Source organism: Rhamphochromis longiceps, linkage group LG16 (assembly GCF_057381845.1).
Source record: "Rhamphochromis longiceps isolate RC_006_pf linkage group LG16, R_longiceps_female_GT1.1, whole genome shotgun sequence".
Classification (NCBI taxonomy): domain Eukaryota; kingdom Metazoa; phylum Chordata; class Actinopteri; order Cichliformes; family Cichlidae; genus Rhamphochromis; species Rhamphochromis longiceps.
In genome coordinates, this window is record NC_140572.1 from 32665650 (window position 1) to 32678815 (window position 13166).

Consider the following 13166-nt stretch of genomic DNA (forward strand, 5'->3'; position numbering starts at 1 on the left):
GCAGCACATTTCCACCACATAATATGATGTTTTAAAAGTTCCCAATGATGATCAAATTTCATTTTACTTGAATTCCCTTTCCTTACTAGTAATACTTTGAGAGGTGTGCTTATTTGCTTAACATTGTCACTGTTAGGTACTTTCGGCTTAAAGGTGATTTGAGCCTAAATCAGACTTAATCAGGCTAGCAAAGAGCTGTTACAGAAGCTGCAAATGAAACGGTGGATCTCTGCAGGATGCTGCGATATCTATGTTGATGAACTGTTACTTTAAATTCTGAGTAAATCTCCAAGAGTTTTACCTGCAAAGCCTTGTTGTCATTCAGTATTGGTCTCATATCTAAACGTCTCAGCTGATGTTTAGATGTATCGCTGGGAAGCATTGTTATGGATTCTCATTGGATGCGGCTAATTGGTAAATTTGCAGAACTGGTGCTTCTAATGAACATATCTTTTTGTAAGCACCACTCTTCTTTTCTAAAGGCAATACTCAGAGAGCCAGTCCCACCACATTTCTTGAAAATGTTCAGATTTTTTGACCTTCATGTCTTAAAGTAATGCTGGATTCATGTTTTTCCTTACTTAGTTGAATGGTTTAGCAGTGCTATGCTAGTACAGCAACTGACACTATGTCAGCATAATATAACTGATGATAATACAACTTATAAAAGCTGGAAAAAAAAACCTTGAACTATTATGGAGACTCCCTACTCATCAGCTTTTAATCTGCATGCCATTTGCTATGCTTAGCACATCCTGACAGCTCTGTATGAGCCCCAGCTGCAAAATTGCCATTGATCCAGTCATATCACTCTGTATCGCTGAAGCAAAGGGGAACATTTCAGTGATCTATACTATACTAGTTACATTAGAGTGACCTTGGAGCTTCATGAATATATGCACTGTCACTTTAAAATCAAAATAATCTATTAATGCAACACACAGATCTAAAAATGTCAAGTTTGTCAGTTTATTTGAGCGTACAAATGTTTCCAAGTATACAAATGTCAACTACAGAGGGCAATATATATATGGTACATGAGATGCAGTTTGTCAGGCAAGTGTAGAAGTGTGAGCAGCACAGGGTTATGGTCAACAAACAATCAGTTTGCTACTGAAGGAAAGATGCAGTATTTATTACAGGAGTTCTGTTGTGGCCAAAGCGCACTGTACAGCATAGACTGCTTATCTTACACATGAACTTTCTCCATTCTCCACTTTAATTTCTTTTCACATTTTGTGGATATTAAACACTGTGTGGAACAGTAAAGGTTCAAGCTGGTCACAAACATCTGAAATTTATTCATCTATTTCTAAAAACATAGATGAAGATATTGTTAAACTAAGAAATCTTCCCTGAATAACACAATTAATACTTTTAATATGTCACATGGCAATGTGCACCCAAATAGCAGATTCATCTTGAACAGACACACAGGTTCCTTCTAACAAAGATAAAAGAAGAAATACAAAAAACTAAGACTCACAGTAACTTCCTTTTTGAAACTTTCATATTAAAGGTTTTCTTTACCTGATTTAAACAGCATGGCTAAACCCCATTTCACTCTCTGTTACATATTGTCATACGATATTTTTGTATTGCTGTGTTTGCCCGAAGCTCAGAAAAGACTATATGAGGTAAAGGCACCTGCAGGAACTGTTTGGTGATTCGGTCTGATAGTGATACGATTTGGTGGATTTATAGGTGATTTTTCTCTGTTCACAGAATGTATTCACATGAATTCACAGTAGATTTCAGGAAAGATACAAAAAAAATACAAGTTTCTTTGATTCCCTGACATTTGTATGCATTACATGGTACAAACATTCAAAACAGAACTCTAAATGGTAGTATAATATTAACCTATCTTTTGTTTTTCCCCACAACCTCAGATTCACTGCTCTAACTTTCTTTGCATTCCAACAAATGTGAAGGGACCTAACTTAAATATTATAGGTCAGTGGGGTTTTATTAATCATTTTTATCAGGCAGCAGATGTTCAGGGAAACACAACCTCTCATCGCTGGCTCACTACAGCAGTTGCTCCAGCGCACTCTCCATAAAACCACCTTACCACAGGAGCTTACTTGGAGCTAATCATCTTCATTGTACCCCTCCTCAAAGCAGCGGTTGAAAAAGTTCAGCACTGAGCTCAGAAAGTAGTGTTGACTCTTTACTGAAATAATGTTGTGTCCTTCATCTGGGAATATCTAGTCAGAAGGAAATGGAAAGGAGAGTCATTATTTCTTTGTAATAAAAAACATAGAAATGATGTATATTCTAAGTGAAAGAAAGGAGTTCCAAAAACAAAATAAAACATTGCCTTGATATTAACATCATAGTACAGCCAACAAAACTACACCAGCAAATACCAGTTAGCATTGGTAATAATCAGCTGACATTGATGAAAGACAAGAAAACAATGAACGGATGAACTGGTGACAGTATGTTCTGATCTGCGGCTAAGGATCTCCTGCTAAGATCTTTTTGCCATATAGCACAGGGAACCTTCACTTGTCTTGTAGACTCTAACCACTGGATGCGCTCAAAGGACTAACATGCTAACACTATTAGGCAAGTGGTTATAATGTACTGACTAAGCAGGAATTGTGAGAGTTCAGGCTGGGCTACTTGTGTTTTCTCTTTACACATTTGAGCAGAAACTGTTCAGAGGTAACAACATAGCAAACATGCTCCAGTGCTACCCTATGGTCATCAGGATCCACACTCCGCACCACCCCAAATAAAATATGCAAATACAGTGACTATATAGAATCAATCTAAAGTGTATAAAGGAATTGAGACACTCATGTTGAAGAATACAATTACTGTAATAAACTAATTTAAAAATTAAAGGAACACTTTTTAATCAGAGTTTAGCATCAGTTACATTTTATAACTTAACTTTGATATGATATTGATCTGTTCAGTTAAGCAGCAGAGGGGCTGTCAATCAGTTTCAGCTGCTTTGGTGTTTTTAAAAGCTCCTCTAGTGCAACAGTTACTAGAGGGGTAACAATGAGAGGATGGGAATTAGAGAACCCCCAAAATAGTAATGGCTTTGCAAGTTCTTTGGTGTTTTTTTTATGTTTTTTTTTTTGGGTTTTTTTGGGTTTTTTTGCATTTGGCTAGCAGGGCACTGCTGTGAATGTATCTGACTAAACAATCAGAAACAGACTTTATGAGGGTGGTCTGAGGTACCAACATCTTCTAGTGGGCCCTGTGCTCACACCACAGAGACTGATTGGCATTTGCTACAGCATTCCAGAATTAATAATCAGAATAAAAATCCAGCATGATTTTCCCATGGAGATCTGAGGAGTTTTCAAAGTGTTGTGATTTTTTTGTACAATTTTGTTGAGCAGTGGGTGTTAAACATGACATGTGACCATCACGATCATGTTCGGGGGAGTAGCATGCATCTGAGTGCAGGGAGATGGCATATACATTTATTTTAATGACTTTACACCCTCCTGCTGATCAACAGCTGGTAGAAATGAGAGAAACTTGACTTATAACATGAGTATACACCGAATTCCTTTTTAGTATGAAAAGTATCTCAAAAGAACAGAAGTGTAGGGGTCTGAGCTGTACCATTAAATTAGTTTTTATTTTAAATACCTCTTTTTAATTGGCTACATCACTGTGGTAGCCAGTTTAAAAGAGTGTATAACTTGGTCTGGAGCAGATTAAGTTTTTTTTTTCTTACAGTTTTCACTGCTTCATTTCCAAAAGAACATAACATTACAAAGTAGCTGCCCTTTTATACGCAACCCGCCGAGGCATACCTTACTAATGCCACTAAAGAAAGCTGTGATGGAAGTTACAGTAGTGTAGTGTAAGTCACAACGTCACATGAATGTGAACGCATTCAGATGATGATTCAGAAAATATGTCATCTGTTTTAATGCTGGTATTAATCTGCTGCCATGTCAGTTCTACACTGCTGGAACTCCAACTAAAAGACTGAAAATTGATCAGTTACATTTTTCAACTGTTTATCATATTTCATGTGCCAATGCCAGTGCCTTAACATTTCTCTTTAATCTGGCCTCATTTAAAAGTGATTTCCACATCTCCATCATCAGACTACAAGACTGTGTCAGACTTAAATGCACTGAAGCCTATAATATTTAAATTTACCTTTAATGTGGAGCTTGCACATCAGTGCACTCGTAGTGCAGTTGTTTCTTTCTAATTAATAATATTAATTGTCATTTATATAAATTCAATAGTAATGGCTCTTAACTTATTTCAGCACCATGGGTGTTGCCATTAGATTTATTTATTTATTTTTATTCTTCATAGGTCTCTGTGGCTAGTTTTTCTGACAATGTTTCAGTTTGAAATAAGCACTTTCTCATACAGAGAAAGAATCAAAAGATGTCACATGCAGTTTTGTGTACCCAACTAATGCAAATGAAAATCAAGCTGAAGGATCACAGTTTTAACAGACTGGGGGAGATCCAGTAACCACTGCAGAGGCACAAATGCAAGGGGGCATGCCAGGACTTTTACTGAATTATCTAATTATCATCTTATACGAGAAGATGATTTTGAAGGCGAAACCGGCCACATTTAAAACGGATTTTTTTTTTTTTTTTATCTTTAACCACAGTTTGTAAAATCTCGCTGACACAAAATAGACTGTTTGGAAAATTATTCATATAAACGTTGCCTAGCATCTGCTCACACAAGCAGCTGTCCACAAACATTGCTTTAATTGCCAAGACCTGATTATCTTGTGCAGCAGAAAGAAACCATCACATATCTGACCACACTGTTTTCTGATATGGACACATGGGAAAGCAGAAGCTTTTGTTAAATGACTTTTCAACCTTCAGAGAATAAAAATAAGAAGGCTGGTTGATAAATTCACAAACACAGCACATGGGTCCGCTCTTGTTAGGGAACTGAAATGAATGTCATGCAGAGAGGAGATGGCAGAAGTCACCTGGAGAGTGTAGTTAACATTTGATGCAGACAGCAGTTTGACCAACTCAGCAGAATGCTGGAAATGAACATTGGCTGTCAAGAGAACAAAGAGTTGCAATGACAATTTACAATGCAATAACTTTGCACAACAACCATTCACCCCATTATGCAGAGCATTGTTAGGAATTCAGTAAAATAAAAGAAATGCAATAGTTAGACTAACACTTACAGTTTTTTTTCCTTTGCATTCATTTTTATGTTAAATTTGCAAAAAAGAATTGTCAGTATGTACTTATTTACAGTTAATTTGGCAGTAAACCCTACTTAATTCTACAGCTACATATCTGCTTCATCATGTTTATCTATTCCCATGCTCACCATCTGCTGTGCCGTGGATAATAAGAAAGTTCAATGGACTTGCAGGTCCTGTGATGTTGCTGAGCAGACTGGAAATCTGCAGGAGACAGTGAACAGTCACCACCCAGTGCAGAATCAGACACAGCTTAACTATATCAGATTTAAATCTAATAAAACAGCTCATAATGTTGAAGCCATTAGCATAAAACTTTGGTTAGAAGACAAGAAACTACATCTTTAAACAGCATCAGTTCCCACTCATAAATATTTATAGCAACTTCTATCAGATGCAACCAAACACAGATGGAAGTGTCAGTAAGCAAGGGTGGATGTACTGAAGTAACAAAACTGTCAAGTGACTGAGCAGCAGAGATCAAAGCTTCCCTTAATGAGTTTTAATTTTGCGCTGCCATCAGCAGAACTTTGTACTTTGCTGATCTTAAACAGAAACTTCAGTTGCAAAGGTGAGAGGAGAGGCAGTTTGGACATCTTAAAATCTGTTTGCATCTGGTGGTGCAGTGCTAGAAATACTGCGGAAACAACAGTTTTGATTTTTCTAGTTCAACCCAGACCAGACCAAAACAAACACATTTTTCTTTTAGTGCCTGCAGTGTTATTTATCCATGTAGATTGTTTTTTCATTAAATTTATTGGGCATAATTTAGAAACGCATACACCTGTGTTTATTAGAGCCCATAATTCACACTGCATGACAGAACATAACATAAAGCCAGTAAGTCTAAAAAACTCGCTGTGGACTTTGGACTGTGGCAAAGCATAGACCAAAGCACGGCCATAGAAACATATCTAAAACTTTGAGTGATCTAGGAAGCACAGTGGCCTCAATAACTGCAAAATGAAAGATGATTGAAACTACCAGGACTTTTAACTGTTATAAGGTTCAGACATTGCCAATGAGAGATATATATATATATATATATATATATATAAACAAAAACACCCAGCACGCCCCCGCGGGCGGTTTATCCTTCAAGCTCGGGTCCTCTACCAGACGCCTGGGAGCTTGAGGGTCCTGCGCAGTATCTTAGCTGTTCCCAGGACTGCGCTCTTCTGGACAGAGATCTCCGATGTTATTCCCGGGATCTGCTGGAGCCACTCGTCTAACTTGGGAGTCACCACACCCAGTGCTCCGATTACCACGGGGACCACCATTACCTTCACCCTCCACATCCTCTCGAGCTCTTCTCTGAGCCCTTGGTATTTCTCCAGCTTCTCGTGTTCCTTCTTCCTGATATTGCTGTCATTCGGAACCGCTACATCGATCACTACGGCCGTCTTCTTCTGTTTGTCTACCACCACTATGTCCGGTTGGTTAGCCACCACCATTTTGTCCGGTTGGTTAGCCACCACCATTTTGTCCGTCTGTATCTGGAAGTCCCACAGGATCTTAGCTTGGTCATTCTCCACCACCCTTGGGGGCATCTCCCATTTTGACCTCGGGACTTCCAGGTTATACTCGGCACAGATGTTCCTGTACACTATGCCGGCCACTTGGTTATGGCGTTCCATGTATGCCTTGCCTGCTAGCATCTTGCACCCTGCTGTTATGTGTTGAATTGTCTCTGGGGCATCTTTACACAGCCTGCACCTGGGGTCTTGCCTGGTGTGATAGACCCCAGCCTCTATGGATCTTGTACTCAGAGCTTGTTCTTGTGCTGCCATGATTAGTGCCTCTGTGCTGTCTTTCAGTCCAGCTTTGTCCAGCCACTGGTAGGATTTCTGGGTATCAGCCACCTCCTCTATCTGCCGGTGGTACATACCGTGCAGGGGCCTGTCCTTCCATGATGGTTCCTCGTCTCCCTCCTCTTTCTTGGGTTTCTGCTGCCTGAGGTATTCACTGAGCACTCGGTCAGTTGGGGCCATCTTCCCAATGTATTCTTGGATGTTCGTTGTCTCATCCTGGACTGTGGTGCTGACACTCACCAGTCCCCAGCCCCCTTCCTTCCGCTTAGAGTACAGCCTCAGGGTGCTGGACTTGGGGTGAAACCCTCCATGCATGGTAAGGAGCTTTCTTGTCTTTATGTCAGTGGCTTCTATCTCCTCCTTTGGCCAGCCTATTACCCCAGCAGGGTACCTGATCACGGGCAGGGCGTACGTGTTGATGGCCCGGATCTTGTTCTTGCCATTCAGCTGACTCCTCAGGACTTGCCTGACCCTCTGCAGGTACTTGGTGGTTGCAGCTTTTCTAGCGGCCTCTTCATGGTTCCCATTCGCCTGCGGAATCCCCAGGTACTTGTAACTGTCCTCTATGTCTGCAATGTTGCCTTCTGGTAGTTCAATCCCCTCAGTTCTGACTACCTTCCCTCTCGTTGTTACCATCCGACTATACTTCTCCAGTCCGAACGACAGTCTAATGTCATTGCTGTATAGCCTGGTAGTGTGGATCAGTGAATCGATGTCTCGTTCACTCTTGGCATACAGCTTGATGTCATCCATGTACAGGAGGTGGCTGACAACTATATATAGATACATATATATACATATAGAATAGAATAGAATAGAATAGCCTTTATTGTCATTGTACAGAGTACAACGAAATTGGAGTGCCACTCCCTTGGTGCAAGTTTCAATAATAAATATAAATGTAAAATATAAAAAGTACAAAAAAAACAATCGTAAGTACTCAAACAATAGTATGTACAATATATACAGGATAGCAGCATTAATATAATGACAGTATGAATAGCAGCATAATATAATGACAGTGACGGTATGGAATAGGTTCAATTGTTTTTGTGCTTATTTACTACGGTGATAGCTCTGGGAAAGAAGCTATCCCTGAATCTGTTTGTCCTGGTTTTATGTGACCTGTACCGTCGGCCTGACGGTAATAGTTCAAACAGTTGATTGCTGGGGTGAGAGTGGTCCTTGATGATATTGCCAGCTCTGCTGAGGTACCGAGAGTTTGCAGTGACCTCCAGGCTGGGCAGAGAGCAGCCAGTGATCTTCTGGGCTGTGTTGATGACCCTCTGCAGTACTTTCCTGTCTGCAGCTGAGCACCCTGCATACCATGTTGTTATGCCGTACGTTAGGATGCTCTCTATGGTGGCTCTGTAAAATGTCACCAGCAAGATATATACATATATATATATATATATACATATATATATATATATATATATATACATATATATATGTATGTGTGTGTGTGTGTATTAGAGGTGGGAATCACCATACATCCCACGATACAATATTATCACAATACTTAACGCACGATACGATATTATTGCAATTTTTTAAAATATTTTGCGATATTCAGATTCTGTACATAAAGGTAAACTTTATCAATATTTATTTTATCTAATATCAAAGTCTCACACTCAGTCTCTCATTTCAGTCAGTTTTATTGTTGACAAACTGAACGGTTTGTATTACAGTCTAGTCCAACTTAACTGATTGCAACCATCTGGTACAATTATAGCTATTCTGAACTATGAAATTTATGAAAACTATGCAGCCCCTTCAGCAACAGAAGAATTTGAAAGTAAATTAAAACAAAATATAATTTTACATTAAATAAAAAAGTTTTAAACTTAATTAATATAAAACATGTCTTAAATTAAAATAAGTAAACTGTCATGTTTATTGCTGCCCAAAAAAAAGTTAAACACATTTGGACAGTGAAGGAATGTCAGGATTCTTGCTCAGAAAAAGGATCAACATGCTCTGAACTCAGAGCATGTTCCATTCCACAAAATCCTTTTTTGTAACAAAATATCGATTTCTGCCGTCCCTGTATCGATACATTATTTGCAAACAAAATATCACGATACTACACAGTATCGATTTTTTCCCCCACCCCTAGTATATATATATATATATATATATATATATATATATATATATATATATATATATACATATATATATATACACACACATATAGTTGACGGCTGCACATAAAAATAGCAACACAAATAAACCTCAGCCACTACTGGAGAAGAAGTGAATTCTACAGCGGCACAAAATAAAAAAAAATCAACACATATTTATTTTTAACAAAAATTCAGAAAAGGCACAGGGATAATACATTTTTTAAATTCTCCACAATCAGTGTGCACTCACTAAATTATGGCAACAAAATGAAGGTTTTGCAAGCATGGCTTGCAAGTATGTAATCCCTTTGCTGCTGCAAATTGTGGTGAAAACTTGATTGTGATTGACAAATTAAAACTAGTAGGCAAAATTTATAAAAACAGACACACCTTTCTACGATCCCATGACTTACACTGTACATTATAAATTATATACACTGCAGGACTTAACCTAAAGCCTGCAAGTACAAGAAACTCACTGGAGACTTCTCACTGTGCTGAGATAAAGATCAAGGGAAACACAGAAACTGAAACTTTAAGTGTTCTAGGGAGCATCGTGACCTCACTGACTGTTTGGAAACATCGGAAATGTTCAGAGAGACAGGAGTCCAACCAAAGTGAATGATCAAACAATGAGGGCTTTCATAAATGAAGTTATTAGTGTCCAAACATAAAGATTTGAAGAACTTCTCTGCAGAAAGAGGTTAAGGAATGATGACCACCTTAGCAGTACTATACCAGCCAGGTCTGTATGTAGCTACTCTGAATAAAAAGGTGCAGCACGATAGTGCTTAGTGTTTGCTAAATGTAAAGTTAAAAAACAAATGAGAATATACTATGATCTGATCAATCAAAAACTGAACAACGTGTGCCATCAGCTGTTGTTATCAACTATTAATACTTTGATACACAGAATCGTGGTGGAGGTAACTTCATGGCATGGGTTTTCTTCTCAGAGGCAAAAACTTGGAAACTGATCGTAACTGGGGAAAAAATGAAGTGCAAAAAGAGTGAAAGTTTGTATGAAAACTCTGAAAGAGATGGAGGGCTGTATGCTGCAAATATAGAAGTAGATTTACAGAAATTCTGTTGTGGCACTGACAGATAACTTGCATGAGGGTTAATTTCATGTGGTTAGTTACTAACTGTGCATTTTTGCACTGTTCAGTGCTTTTTCACACTATGCCACATCTGCAACATCTTTGGTTTCCTACCACTAAACCCAGTCTTGTCCCTTTACATATTTATCACTTCCACTTACCTGGGTAACTTCTACACCATCTGTTCACTTTTGAACCACAAATACTTACAGGAAAAAAAAATTAAAGGGATAAAAAAAAACAACTCTCCCCTTTGAAGTGTTTCCTGTAAGTATTTGCTGTTAATGTGAAAGTTTTAAATCCCGTCATCAATCTGTGAGCGTCTGCATTCAGTATTCTTGTATTTAGTATTAGAGTTGTGACATAAATAAGAATTATTAGCTAGATATGAACATGTTATATGGAACATAATAACCCAAAAACCCACCACTAACATACAAGTGTACCTGGTATTTGTGGTCCTCTCTTGCTGGAAAGCCAAAGTATTTCTCAGTGAAGGCAGACCCTTTATCGAAAACCAGAATAAAACTGTTAACAGACATGGCATTGTTGTTGTTTTAATTAACACATGATTAATTTAATATTACTTCTTCACTTCATGGTGGACAAATGGTGACCATTAATAACCAATCTTACTGCTCAGTGGAACCCCGACTTACGAAATTAATTCGTTCCCGAGGGTCTTTCGTAAGTCGAAAATTTTCGTAAGTCGAAGCACCCATCTCGCCTTTTGAGTGAACGATAGGCTATAGGCTAATAATAGCTAACAACACTCGAGTGAAACAGCTAAGCGCGAGTACGAAAGCAAAGGGGTTGTCACATGATTCGGAAGGCATTGTGGGCATTGTAGGCATTGTGGGCTCAGCCAATCACAGCCAGCGGATTTCGTAACATGGGCAAAACACGGGCAGAAATATTGCCCTTCAGTGCCTTCATAACTTGAATTTTTCATTTAACGTGGTATTCGTAAGTCATAACTATAACTAGTGACAATATTATTGTAAAGTCTTGAATAAGCTTACCATACAATCTCCAGTTTGTTATAGGAGTGACAGCAATGCCACACCTTAACACAGAGCTGTGGGAAAGGACCAGGAGTGTGGACAAGAAGCCTCCATATGCCTAAAAAAATATAGAAAACAATGTTTTTGTGAAAAAAGAATTAAATAAATAAATAAATTGCTAATTTTTATGCGTGTTTTAATTTCAGTTAAAGAGGCTGTTACCTTTCCATAAACTCCAACTCTGTTGGCATCAATATAGGGCAGCTTTACCAGATGCCTGAAAATTAAAAGAACATTAACTAAATGTCATTTTGTACGTAGTTTGTATGTAAATATTATCTGTACCAATACATACTCGAGTGCTGTGAGCTGATCGTGAACGTCAACAGTTCCCAGTCTCTGGAAAACCTCGTGTAAGATCCTCTGACCCTGGCAGCCACTGCCCCGCCCATCCAGATGGGCCACAATGACATCATTGGAACTGACCAGAACAGAGTCCCAGCTCAGGGAAAAACGGTCACTCACAGCCTGACCACCAGGGGTGCTGTCACTTTGGAAGGCAAAAAGAGTTTAGAGCGCCAAAGTTTTCATGAAAGGATGCAAAATAAACTACAAAAATTGAAGAAATAATAACAACAACCATTATGTTTTAAACACCTAATGGCCTCTAAAACATTACTCTTATACTCTTCTGGAGAGGAGGGCGGTCCCTATCTTTAGGTTGGGATTTCACTGTAGTCACTGTATAAACTCACTCTACAGTTCTTAACACTTCAACTGAAGCAGTAAGGCCGACAATGAGGCATTCTCAAAGTTGTTAAAACAAAGTTACGTACAGGACAAGTAAAAGTGGGTACTCCTTCGCTTCATCCAAAGCTATCGGGACGATTAACTCCAGGCGAAGTGCTGCAAAATAAATCAGTGTTCAGCATTCAGTCCAGAGGAGATTTTGGTGAAGATTCAGAATAAATTTTTATATGCAATGCATGTACATCTATCCCTCAGACTACATCAAAGCTCTGTGCGCTGCAAGGTCAACACATCATTTTTTGGTTAATAAAAGAAATGGGAGAAGAACTGAGACTTTAGAGGTCAAGGCAGGTAGCACAAAGCTGGTATTTGAAAAGATTTACATTCATTTTAGCTTTAGTACATCCTTTAAATGGTACCATTTAATTCAGTTGACAATCAAAGACCGCGTGACTTGAGTCACCTCAGTGCATGGAAGTTTTCTCTTTTTTCTATATAATATCATAATGTGTGATGAGGTCATCAAAGTTTAATTTGATAAATAGAATACAATAGATTAAAATAGAATAGAATAGTCTTTTATTGGTATTGTACATGTACAACAAAATTGTGGGTGCTCCATGCCAACCGATCAGAAATAAAATATAAGCGCCAAGACAGCAGGAATAAATAACAAACAGCAGAAAAATATACAAACTAAAGGAAGATATGTAAAACAAGACAAAATGCACACACTGGAGAATAAAGTGCTTGTAAATAGTGCAAAGGACTTGGTTTGAATAGAGTCTGTGTGTGAATGGCCTGAGTGATCAGGGTTACTCAGACCATGGCTCAGATTAGTAGAGTGGGTGGGCAGGTGTAGTGTGTGGGGGTGGTAGTGTTTGTTACCAGTCCGAATGGCCCAGGGAAAGAAGCTGTTTATAAAACCTGAGGTGTGGGGACTGAATGACCTGAGGTGCCAACCAGAGGGCAGTGGGTCAAATAGGTGGTGGGCAGGGTACAAGGGGTCTCCTGTAATCACCCTTATTTCCAAATTATGTTCCGAGTCTGGGGACATATTTATTATGGATTTTACACATATATGTAAACAGAAGGAAGGAAGAAGGAACCAGCCCAAGCAAGATGGTGTAGCTCTTCATTGTAGTATCCTAAATTGAACATCAGAGGAAGATAAAATATGACGG

At 38.7% G+C, this 13166-nt stretch overlaps 1 protein-coding gene across 1 annotated transcript in view; it reads right to left on the reverse strand.

The window, feature by feature from the left end:
- Positions 1 to 225: 225 nt before the first annotated feature.
- The window catches only part of LOC146651454 (inactive dipeptidyl peptidase 10-like), a 155919-nt gene continuing 142978 nt past the window's right edge, over positions 226 to 13166 (reverse strand). The window contains exons 19-26 of the mRNA XM_085384551.1: positions 12069 to 12138; positions 11588 to 11782; positions 11455 to 11509; positions 11251 to 11350; positions 10675 to 10733; positions 5314 to 5389; positions 4955 to 5028; positions 226 to 2210 (exon numbers count right to left, since the gene is read on the reverse strand). Of these exons, the coding sequence (XP_085240677.1) occupies positions 2094 to 2210; positions 4955 to 5028; positions 5314 to 5389; positions 10675 to 10733; positions 11251 to 11350; positions 11455 to 11509; positions 11588 to 11782; positions 12069 to 12138 (746 nt within the window). The 3' untranslated portion in view covers positions 226 to 2093. The remainder of the gene's footprint in view (positions 2211 to 4954; positions 5029 to 5313; positions 5390 to 10674; positions 10734 to 11250; positions 11351 to 11454; positions 11510 to 11587; positions 11783 to 12068; positions 12139 to 13166) is intronic.